We start from the raw sequence: 12,453 nt of genomic DNA on the forward strand, positions 1-12,453 counted from the left end.
CAAAGCTAATATCACAAATAGGAGGTGATGATGTCTGAACAAATTGTAACAATTCATCTCTCCATTGTTTGAATGAGGGTGGAATCTCAGCTTAGAACAGACAACAATAGAAAACTTACTTGTCCAATTTATGTTTGACTTCACCATAGCATACTTACTAAAAATAACAAATAAACTGTTGGGCTATGATAAATACACAAACCAGAGCTGTACAAGACTCAAAAGCAATTTGACAAGGCTTTCAGTTTATAATTAGTCCAAAACAAACCATGAATAAACACTCTTAATTGAATTATATTAATTATTTATCTGTACCATATAGTCATATAAAATGTATAATACCATATTTTAAATAAAACATAACTGAAGGCCTGTTAAAAGTTTAATGCTCTACTGTCAGTTTACCTTTTCCTCAAAAATAAGAAATCATCTGCTCTGGCAACTGATGATGCCAACATCGGCAGCCAATCAGAAATGGACTTTGGTAAAATACCAGTTTGATTTAGTTGTTGTTGTGGGGTTTTCCACACCCATGTATCACAGTTACTTCTCCCTACAGTATATAAAACCTCACTGACTTTGAACCAGTCACAATGTTAGTAACACATAACCTGAACCAAAACAAGGTAAGGTTTATGTGTGTGTGTGTGTGTGTGTGTGTGTGTGTGTGTGTGTGTGTGTGTGTGTGTGTGTGTGTGTGTGTGTGTGTGTGTGTGTGTGTGTGTGTGTGTGTGTGTGTGTGTGTGTGTGTGTGTGTGTGTGTGCGTGCGACAGAGGGGGGGGGGGCATGCTATGTGTGTTCATTCAGCTATAGGACATAATTGGTGTTGGTAATCACAAGTGAGTGTGTTTATTTGTTTGTGTGTGTGTGTTTCTAGAAGATGTCTGATCCTCAGTCCGATGAACCTCTGATCTCAGCTTCTGGCCAGGCTGCCATCAATGTAGGACCACCAGCCGTGGGGTAAGACAGACAAACAACACTAAGTATTTTTTTTTTAAACACAAAAAGTGGGAATAGAGGCACATTTCATTCTAATTAAACTTTCTGCTTTGTGGCTAAGAGCTGTGCGGCCTCATCCTTGTCAACAATAGAGGCATTCCAAACATTTAAATGCAAGGATTGACTCAAATGCACATTCTTTTATCATGCTGTATCAGGCTTATGCATTTTGCCCGGAGTCTTCATCAGAGCAAAGTGCACATATGCTCCTCCCTGTCTTTCTGGTTTACCCTCCCACTCTCCTTGCTGTCTTCCACATACTGTATCCACCCCTTCCTTACCTTCTCTACCAGGAAATCACACACGCACTGACGCACATTTAAAACAACCCTTATACAAAAAGAATGCTACCCCAACAGGTCCATTTGGGCCAATTGTTTCACTCGGAATTAAATTAACAAAAAGATTTTATTGTGCAGTTCTGTAACACAAATTGATTTTGATTTTGATTTTTGTTTACCATTACAGATCACACAGGTATCCATTATTACATCTGAAAGCATTTTAACAAATAAAATGATGTGCCTCTTCCCCCTTCTCTTTCACATCTCTCCCTCTCTCCCCATCACACCGTCTCTATCTCTTTCTTCTATGTCCCTTCATCCTTCTTGTCCTCTTTCGCCTCTCTTCAACTTTACGAATCTCCCTTCTCCTCTTCCATCTCTCCCTTCTCCTCTACCAACATCTCTCCATGTCTTTCTCCTTGTCCATCAACCCACTGGTTCTCCGTTCCAGTGGCTCTTCAACTCGGGCCTATAAGGTTGCCGGTTTGACCGTGCTGGCCTGTCTGCTGATTGCTGGCCAGGCTCTGACTGTGTATGTCGTCCTCAACCAGAGGAGTGACATCACATCTCTGGAGCAGAAGCACAAAGAGATGAAGGCTGACTTGATGAACGTGAGAGTTGGTGAGCCGGAGAAAATCTGATATTTGCGTTGCAGTAAAGGGTTAGAGAAGAGTTTTTGAATATACGCAAAAGAAAATAATACATGAAAAAAAATGTGTGTGATTAAAGGCATGAAAAGGAGAATGGAATTTCCCAGTAATAAATGTGATTACAAACATTTCCTGTTGGTAGGGTAATTTGTGTTTTTAAGAATTAGGTTTATATCAACCAGTAACTAATTCAGTGAGACGCAGACTAGACTTCAGTATGGATGTTAATCTTTCTCCCCCTTTTATTTTTCCCATTCTCTTTGTCCCTCTCACTTTTTTAATGTATTATCAAATATGTATCTCTCTCTCTCTCTCTCTCTCTCCCTCTCTCTCTCTCTCTCTCTCTCTCTCTCTCTCTCTCTCGCTCTCTCTCTCTCTCTCTCTCTCTCTCCTTCCCTCCCTCTCTCTCTCTCTCTAGCTGCTGTCCCTGTGAAGTTCCAGGTGCCCATGAGCAACTTCCCCATGCTGACCAACTTCCTTGATGAGGTAGACAAACCAGCTTAATCAATAGCTTGGTCTTAAACTGAACACTATAACATTTTGAAATCAGTGTTTCATAACACAAGATATCAAAGGGTTGCCACCTCAAACCCCAAACTGAGTATAAGCTAGGTGTACGCATCCTGGACGGGTGGCAACCCTCATTAAATCACAAGCTTATTCCTCAGCAAAAGAAAATCATTAAATGTATTCCCTCAGATATATAATGTACATTCAATTGAAAAGCAGAGCTACAGTATGTTTTGAAGCTTTAATGAGAATTGACCTGGATTCTCAATAGGTGTGATCTAAAACATATCTTTAAATACACTCAGTGCACATGCTTGTCATTGATTTATTTAAAAAAAGAAAAACTCAAAACTTAAAACTCCATGTTATGTTGTTTTCAAAATAAATTTGGTTGGCAGATTTTTCACTTCCTGGTTTTCTTCCCGTTCTCAGTTCCGTTTTGTTTCTCTGATCTTGTTTCAGGGGGAGTCCAATGCAGCACCTGCTGGTGGAACAAGTATGTATTACATTAAATCTATCTTTTCTGTCAGCCTGTTGATATGGATGTTACTTCTTCCTCTCAACCCTCAGTTTCTATCCACCTAGTGAACATTCTATGACCAGGGCAGACTATATACAAACCGATTGTTTGCAATTAGTTCTTAATTCAGTTACGGCTAGTAATGATGTCTCTTTTTCTTCCACAGATTATTAATTTAACTTCTCTTAATCGCTTTTCTTTCTTGTGACAGGTTCTGGCTCAGACAATCAGTTAACCAACCAACTCTTCCTCTCATCACTCCTTTCCTCTCCTCTCCTCAGTTTCTCACCACACCAAGTGTCAGCTGGAGGCTGCGGGTCTGAAGAGACGTGAGCTGCGTTGGCCAAGCCTCAAGTTCCGTCCCGCTTGTGATGAGCAGGGCCGCTACCAGGCCCAGCAATGCTGGATGCGACAGTGCTGGTGTGTGGAGCCAGACAGCGGTGCTGTTGTCCAGGACACCGTGAGCAATGGACGAGGCCACTGTGCCGGAGCTTCTGGGGATGATGAGCCCTTTGGTGAGGAACAGAAAACGTATTAGACACCGTTCAAAGTCAGAGACAGGATTGTTTTTAATGAGCCTGGACCTTGAATTTTGACAACACACTTATGAACAGGGTTCACTTTGTTTGGAGAACCAAGTTAGATTCCTGGTCTGTGTGATTATTGTGTGGATGTACTAACTGCTCTTTTCATTTCTGTAGTGGGTCTGAAAATGATGGAAGCTCTGGATCCGGCAGTTCTGCAGCCCATGGCCATGGGTGGGTACATTTTCAACTTCTAGGTTTATGCATAGGCTATATACGTGCACACGTCGCAAGTGTTTTAGCATCCTATACAGTTAATTTCATTTCACTTTCAGTACAATTTAGGAATTTCCTCAGAAGTCAGTGAGACGTTAGAAGTAAAAAATTATCACATTATTGCTGACCAATGAATAGCTGCCACAGTAGCAGTTTGAAGTCCCTGAATGAACCAAAAGGGAACTGAGAACTTATGTGCGTGTCTTGCTTGTTGTGTTTAAGTTACATGTCTCAGTTTGTTCTTGACTATAAAAGCTGATGTGAGCATTGCTGTCCATACTTCCACATCCTCATTTTGTTCTTCTTTGTTCCTCAGAAGCCTAAGTCAGCATGAGAGGAACACCATCCAGGAAAGGAGAACAGCGATGGTTCCGCTCACAGCAAGACAAATATAACAACTATGTCAAATTATAATCACCTGCTTTCATATTGACATGGATTTTATTTTACTCATACATTCTATCCACTATCACTATCATTATGTAACCATCAGCTACTTATCACTGACTCATGGTTTTGTTACTGCTTGCAGTACATACTGTGGTCTACAAACCACACCTCTACTGAAGGTTAAGTGATTTATTAACACCAGAATGAAATGTGCAAGTGCAAGTGAGGTTAGGGAACCGGAGAAGGATGAGACTCAAGGTGGGTGGGTGTAGTCTCAGGAGCTGGCACTGGCAGTCGTAGTGACTCTGTTCTGGAGAAGTCAGTTGTCGTGGCACTTTTTTGGAACGGAGAGCGGGATGCAGAGCGAGAGGATTAGTAGAGAGCGAGCGGAGAGGTAGAGAGTGAGAGGTGAGAGGTAAAGAGCAAGAGGGGCTATGGAGAAAGGAGCTCTGGCGGGATGGAGGTTGTGAAGCACAGCAAACAGGGGAGTCATGCAATCGCAGGTGTTTTCATGTTGGTGGCTGCCAACGTGGATCGTCGGATATCGTTGCAGTCGGGTGGAAACCTTGTCCAAATCCATTTATTTTGTATTAGTATTTTAAAAACATTTTAAAATAGTGAAAATAGCCAATGCGACGCATTGAGCTTGTAGATCTATTTTCACTACTTTTGTCCTACACTCTTGTATGAGGAAGTAGGGCATTATTCTATGTAAAAATAATAATAATGGAGATACGTATGAGGTTTCTGCCCGACAACGATGATATGTAGAGGGTGGTCTTAATTACTGAACTATTATCAACACGTTTGCTTTACTAATGTCACTGGATATCTTTAAAGGTTTTCTGTTCTAAACTAACACTGTATGCCCTAATAAAAAGATTGATTTTGCATCATCCTAAGAGTGTGCTAAATGGTCCACACATTGCATTATCTAGCATAAAAAGGGAGATACTTGAGCCTGAGGCCATGTCACCTTGTTAAGTATCAATTCTAGTGCAAAATGTAGAGAAACCAAGAATGTCTGTTTACTTTCTCTTGTTGAATTACATTACAGTAAGAAAAAAGGGGGAAATGAAAAAGTCGATTCTGACACAGAAATATCTACCACTATCTGACACAATCAAAGAACACTCAAAGAATAAGAGAAGCAAACCACATACATGTACTTCATTTTTATTGAACATATAAACTATTAAGGCCAGTTTTAATGATTGTCAATGACACCATTTGTGCATTTGAGAAAGCATGAGATGAATACCGTTCCACAATATAGTAGGGCCTAAAAGCTATATATTGTACAATTAAAATGACAATTAGCCTACGATTTAAAGGGTCATTAAATGAAGAATTATGTTCCACAACTGTAACACAGTTTAAAGACAGTATAGAAAACACATGACGAAAACAGTACTAAGTAAGTAGGTCGGAGAGGCTTGTTGTCGATATCAGCCAGAGCTGAAAGATGAATCAAATAAAAAAAAGATGAACAACACACGTGATAAAGAAAGCTACATAACTCAGTGGAAGAGTTGTCAATGTTGTTACAGATCTTATCAACTCTCCTTTCCTGGTAGTGGACAATGACAAGAGTATGAGCTCAAACCGAGCAGAATTATGATTATTCTATGGCTTTACTCTCTAGTTCCTTTTAGATGTGCGTGTCAACCACAGACTGTAGGTGTCAGCAGTAATATACATTTCATTTGTAACAACTTGGTACTAATGGCACCTTATAACTGTCATTTGAAAACTTCCTCAAAAAAAAAACTTCACTCAAGGGTACACACAGTAAAATCGTCAGCATAAGATCTCAAATTAAATAAGGATTTTACAGTGTACATGGTCTGTGATGCATAAGATACATCCCATCATTTGAGCAACATTAACCATGCCAATCCTAATGTATGATTGAAAAAAGAAAACAAATAATCACACATTTTGGAGAAACTGCTTTCAGACAGCAGGGATAAGCATACAGCTGTATTTTTCCTCAATAGCTCCAGATACAGTACATTTTAAATACATAAACTTGTGTCCATATACAGTACCATTCACTCCTTACAACACAGTGCACACCATAATATTAGGGTAAACAATAAACTATTAACCAATCTCAACCAACCTCTTTGAAGGAACATAATATTGCACTAACTGACATTTGTTTGCCAGTTTAATTTTAGTTTGAATCAAAGGGTAGACCCAGAGCTGCACAAGGTAGGGCTCCAATCTCTTTGGCTTTAGTAATGTTTACAGACAGTGATGAGGTGTCCTATTTGGATGAAAATACATTTGACTGCAATATTGTACGTCGCAACTGTAAGGTTTACAGAGAAACAGAGTCTTAGAAGTTACAGTACCACCTTCCTACTGTACATCATTTCGTAATAGTCCACATTAAAAATACATTTTGCCCCAAGACCCATCACCAATTAATTTGGCCTACTGGTCCTGGGAATCTAAATGCTTCTGTACTAGAAAATGTAAAAGACAAAAGAATTTCCAGCATAAAGGGTCAACTTTCATTATAACAGACTATTGCACATAAAAGTATGAGATGATTCGAGGCACGCAACCCTAAGCATTTTTCTTTTTCTTTTTTTTACAAAAAGCTTACCCCTATCCCACATCTGTGTTGTTAAACCCCTCAACAAGTGCAATTAAAAATAACAAGACATTAGCATTTGACAATGGGTACAACTTCCAGCCACTTTCATCCACTGGTACCAGCATTAATTAAAATGCTTGATCCATGACATAAGAATGAAAACTACCTGGACAAATATTTTCTTGTTTGTAGACATGTTAGAAAACAGTGAGGACAGGTCTGCAGAAAGGCCAGTTTTGTGCGTGACTATTGATGACCTACAGAGATGTGCAATAGGGCTGGGACAATAACCGCATTACCACAATACAGTGGTTATGCAATGCATAATGTGGGGTTGAGCTAACTTCCGCAATTTACTTATCTTTTTTACTTATTTTTTGCTGGTTAATGTTACAGGTGTGCATATAGTGTGTGAAATAAAAACGTACGGTAAGCTTACCATAAGCTATCAAAGTAAGATTACCGTAAGTTATTATTCCCGAGAGAATTTCAGTCCTCATGCTGCCAATGTACAAGTGCAATGCACCGTGGGGTTGTAGAACGGCTATTTCGCAAGCGACACTGCCATAGAACGTAAACAAATACAAAGTAAATCAGGCTTCAGAATCGAAGCGCAGTATTGATGATATTATCATTTATTATACCAGCGGCAGCGCCGTTCTGAAAAGAAATGGATTACAGCTGACAACAGCTTCACTATGAGACTCTGGGACAAGCTGGGCTGTGTTACTTTTTTACCGCCACTTTTTCCATACCGTCCCAGCCCTAATGTGGACTTTAAATGTGAAAATGTTTTACCAAAGGAAAATAAAGCTAGTCTCACCTGCAGACATCCTTTCAGTTAAAGCAATGGGAACAAGTGCACAAACAAGTTTGTTGTTGAAACAGTGAGCATACATATATAATTTGACAAATGTTTTAAAAGTTTTTGTTATATAATTGACTGGCTAATTGTAATAAGTGCACTTAAAGTCTAAACCATTTTCATATAATCAGCGAACCATAAAAGCTTAATTTCTCTAGTTTGCCATTGCGTTAGCAGCCAGGCCACTGAGTAGTAATTTCTACACAAACTTTCCCAAGTGTGAAATGACTTCCAGCAGAGCAGCACTGTGCAAAAGATTAAATACATTTTTCATGAGAACCTTAATTATCCAAAACGCAATCACTGACCGAATCCAAAAGTAACACTTTGATTAGACTTTACAGGGCGTTCTAGAATATCTACTGTATTATTTATGCATAATATTTTAATCAGTTTGGCTTGGGTAATTAGTAGGGCTGTGAATCGTCTGCTATCTCACGAATCGATTCGATTCCGATTCTTGGGGTCATGATTCCGATTTTTATCGATTTTTTCAAAACAAACGATTCTCGATTCAAAAGCGATTTTTTCCGATTTAAACGATTCTCGATTCAAAACGATTCTCGATTCAAAACGATTCTTGATTCAAAACATAGGATTTCAGGATCTACTCCAATCTGCTGGCATGAGAACAGAGTACATTTATGTAGCTTTTATAATTGTAAAGGTTTTATCAACTGATAATAATGTAAAAACAAAGGTAAAAAAAATATTTGAAAAATGAGAATCGATTCTGAATCGTCCAACAGTAGAATCACGATTCGTATCGATTTTTTCCGACACCCCTAGTAATTAGTGTATTAAGCGTTCTTCCAGCTACTTTAAACTACTTCTATTCCTAAATCATTTAGATAAACAAGGTTCAAATGTGATCATAGTGTAAACTGTAACATCGTTGCTGTTGGGCAGAAACCTCGTTATCGCCATATTTCAACTTTATGTTTTTACCTTACATAAAAAGTACAATTATTTCAAATCGTTATACGAAATCTAAATTATGAATACAAAAGCCCTATTTTATACTTAGGCTATTCAAAAATAGACGATCTACAAGCTCACAACGCGTTGCATTGTGAGCTTGTATATCTGCCATTTTGAAAAAGAATAATACATTTTGAATAATTGTAGTACTTTTTCAGTAGTTACGTACTGTAAGTTTTGATCCCAATACTTTTAAGTACATTGTTGAATACAGGCCCTTTTTAATTTGTAACAGGGTATTATTATATTGTGATATTGCTACTTAGGTAAAAAAATACTTTTTCCACCACTGCCATTTTCCATAATGGACTCTGGTTCTCCCTTATTTGCTGCGTCCTCTCAAGCTGTTGAAGTAATGTTTGAGCGTCTGTTCCATGTTGGGCACAGCGTAGTTCTGCGCCGCGTAGATCCCTGTGCAGGTCCCTATGGCAACGCCCATTAGCGCCGGTGAGCGGAGCCTGGCAATGATGTACCCTGCAAATGCACCCTTGAGGAAAGGAGATGCCAGCACACTGCCGCCCTGGAGGAGAGATAGAGATAGAGATGGAGGAAAGGAGAGGAATGGACAGAATTAAATAAAGACAGGGGCAGGAGGTATGGTAGGCATAAGAGAGAAAGGGTCACTAAACACAATGAACAATTCATAACATTCAGTCTGTGAATGTCAGTGCTAAGAATGTTTGAGCCGTTTTGTGTACAACATCCATATAAGTATTGAGTACTTATGTCTGTGATTGCCTGCCACAACGATACTAGGTATGCCTACATAGTCAAATCTTTAGTGTTGTTATTTTAAACGGTGCTGCAAGTGATACTTCTTAGTTAAAGTTCTATATTCTGAAAGCAATCATTGCTATAGTGTTTGTTCAATAACAGGGGTCTCCCTGTCTCTCCAGCCCTTTAGTAAACATATATACGAAACGTGTACGTCTTCAGGGGGGGGACACCAATTTCATCCAATCAGGAGAGATTTTGATTTTTTTATTGGATGAAATTGGTATAGTAAGTATCTTGGGAACCAACGGTTTCCGAGCCATGTGGCCAACAGGGCAGGAGCCTATCTCCTGTTTCTGTAGCGTGAGGCTTGATGTACAAGTACACCCCCTGGACATGATGCTAATAGTATGTCACAGGGACTTACCCCCAATCCAACCCTTGATGCTCAGTGCCAAGCATGGAGGCATTGTGTCCCATTTTTATACTGTAGGTATGACCTGGCCGGAGATTAAACCCCGACAACCCAATCTCAGGGCGGACGCTCTAACCACAAGGCCACTGAGCTGGTTATAAACTGAAATCGAAATGAAATTAATTTCCCAAACTTAAAATGTATTTTCAGTTCACTTAAGAGCTGGAGAGACAGTGAAACTCCTGTTACAGACCTAACACTCAATGGCAATGATCAGTAATTGGAACGTAAAGATGTTTAACATTTTATTTAAACAAAAGAACATCACTTACAACACCTTTAACTCTTACAGTGTAGAAATGTAACCAAATTGATCTGTACGGGTCCATTTGGTTAGATTTGTACACTCTCAAGTGTTAAATATTAAATAAATAAAAAACATTCAGGATGTTACAGTGTAGCCTTGGTTATTGTAGTACTGTGTCTTACTGGAGGGATCCCGGCCTCTATTTCATTCTCCACTCGTTTCTGGATATCCTCAAGTTGATCTTTCAGTTCCACCAGGTCCTTCAACTGGCTGAGAGGACTCTGATTGCACACACAACACACACAGGGTTATCAGTTAAGCAAAACTATCCATATTAAAAGTATTCACTTGGAAAATAATAATACTAACAATAACTTGGATAGTTAAGAGTCCATATAAGTTCTAGTCAAATGGGAATTCAGCTAAATATTTTGGGTCAAAGAGCAGGGTCCCTAACAGTAGTGTTAAATGTATTATATTATATATCAACACGATATCACGCTCATTATTGTGGTAGTCCCAAAAATCAAACCAATCGTTGTGCTATTGTCACAACATTGACAGAAATTGCATTCATCACAAATGTTTTCGTGATAGTGTACCATCTCCCCACTAAAACTGAATCTACAATAACTTAACTAAAACCAGGATGCCCCAAACAAAACTCAAGCCAAAGTTTATTTAAATTATTTAAAAACAAAAGCTTATAAGTTAGCTGTCAGTTATAATAACTGAAAGCTAAACTGTAAAAACAAATAAGAAAAATCACACAAGATAGCTACTATATATAGCCTCAGTTTCTATGGGTTATATCTAATAATAAATGAAAAGTTAAACAATTTGGCTCATCATGTGCACACTATGATCAGCAGAACATGCTTTTAAGTATTATTATGATTAGTGTGCATACAGTAGGTAGCATTAGGAAGCTAACAGACTGTTTTGCAGTATTTCTCTGGTCAAAATAACATTAGGCTTTAGGCGACCTAACAGCTATGGCTCATGGTAAAATAGTTGAATGACAAGCAGTATCATGGTCCAGTTAGAACAGTTGAACAGTGAAAATGAATGGTTATACGTCAAAGTGAGCTTTGACAGTAGCCACTTGACCACCAACCTTGTCATCCGCCATGATTTCTGTACTCGTGTGTTGTTGCTGCTGCTTCCTTCCTTCTTCCTCCGTTGTTTATGTTCAGGAGAGATGCATGGACTGGTTAATACTGCCATCTATCGGTCAACAAGGGCAAGATTCTCCTTAAACTAATGCAGTCTGCAGACAGACCCCTCTCAACTAATGGCCTACAGTTGAAAGGACACTACCGTCTGTCTTAAACGTCCAAATTCAAGTAAAGTTTGAACACGCCATAACAGCAAAAGCTATCACCTATAGAGGAGAGTGGAGTGGACGTATGCGGGATACTAAACAAGGCGTTGACTTCTACACTATAGGTAGGACATGTTATTATGTTTACAAGTAACTGACGACATTTAATATTGAACATTTTGTGTGCGTAGGACTCATAGGGTTAGCCTATAATATAGACCGCGGTGAAGTTGGTTTCAGGTTGGATATTCACCCAGTTGGATATTCGAAAATCTTAGGGACCGTCAATAAATTACAGATTGCAATTTAAAAAAAATGCTATATCTCCTAGACAAAACCACCTGGACACACCAAAACACATCACAATGTTCATTGACCATGCATACACTATGCACACCCTTTATTTTGAAAAATGTCCTAAAAATATATTTTTTATGATTTTCCGAAATCTAAGAAATGTAATAACTTTTTGGTCGCATGACCTTTTCAACAAAATCATTGTTCAAATTATTTGTCAGTAATTCCCACATCATGCACACCCTTTATTTTGAAAGTTGTCCTCAAAATGTATTTTTTATGAATTTCTGAAATCTAAGAAATTGAATAACTTTTTGGTCACATGACCTTTTCAATAAAATCATTGTTCATATTGTTTGTCAGTCATGCCTACATGATGCACACCCTTTATTTTAACATTTTTCCAAAAAAAAAAATTTTTTATGATTTTCTGAAATCTAAGAAATTGAATAACTGTTTGGTCGCATTACCTTTTCAACAAAACCATTGTTCAAATTATTTGTCAGTAATTCCTACATCATGCACACCCTTTATTTAGAAAATTTCCCTAAAAAAATATTTTTTATGAATTTCTGAAATCTATGAAATTGAATAACTTTTTGGTCACATGACCTTTTCAACAAAATCATTGTTCATATTGTCTGTCAGTCATGCCTACATGATGCACACCCTTTATTTTGAAAAGTTTCCTCAAAATGTATTTTTTTATTAATTTCTGAAATCTAAGAAATTGAATAACTTTTCGGTCGCATGACCTTTTCAACAAAATCATTGTTCATAAGGGCTGG

At 38.3% G+C, this 12,453-nt stretch overlaps 2 protein-coding genes across 3 annotated transcripts; one reads left to right on the forward strand and one right to left on the reverse strand.

Annotated features, from left to right (window-relative positions):
• The first annotated feature begins 549 nt into the window (after positions 1 to 549).
• On the forward strand, positions 550 to 5,052 carry LOC308101094 (uncharacterized protein). 2 transcript variants are annotated; one of them, XM_080450423.1, is made up of 8 exons: positions 550 to 626; positions 879 to 961; positions 1,736 to 1,905; positions 2,353 to 2,420; positions 2,907 to 2,940; positions 3,246 to 3,479; positions 3,666 to 3,722; positions 4,081 to 5,052. In XM_080450423.1, exons 1-8 carry the CDS (start codon positions 594 to 596, stop codon positions 4,086 to 4,088), a joined length of 687 nt encoding a protein of 228 aa, XP_080306549.1. In that variant the 5' UTR covers positions 550 to 593; the 3' UTR covers positions 4,089 to 5,052. The 2 variants fall into 2 exon arrangements, with proteins under 2 accessions (XP_080306549.1, XP_080306550.1); XM_080450424.1 differs by having other exon boundaries at positions 573 to 626; positions 882 to 961.
• A 262-nt stretch (positions 5,053 to 5,314) lies between these two features.
• On the reverse strand, positions 5,315 to 11,216 carry LOC308101096 (SLC35A4 upstream microprotein-like). Its single transcript, XM_080450427.1, has 4 exons — positions 11,162 to 11,216; positions 10,227 to 10,325; positions 8,411 to 9,128; positions 5,315 to 8,025 (listed from the first exon to the last, which is right to left on the reverse strand). The coding sequence occupies exons 1-3, from the start codon at positions 11,174 to 11,176 to the stop codon at positions 8,931 to 8,933; spliced, it is 312 nt and encodes a 103-aa protein (XP_080306553.1). The 5' UTR covers positions 11,177 to 11,216; the 3' UTR covers positions 5,315 to 8,025; positions 8,411 to 8,930.
• Between the last annotated feature and the right edge of the window lie 1,237 nt (positions 11,217 to 12,453).

This window comes from Gymnoscopelus braueri, assembly GCF_963280865.1.
Source record: "Gymnoscopelus braueri genome assembly, chromosome: 14".
Classification (NCBI taxonomy): Eukaryota; Metazoa; Chordata; class Actinopteri; order Myctophiformes; family Myctophidae; genus Gymnoscopelus; species Gymnoscopelus braueri.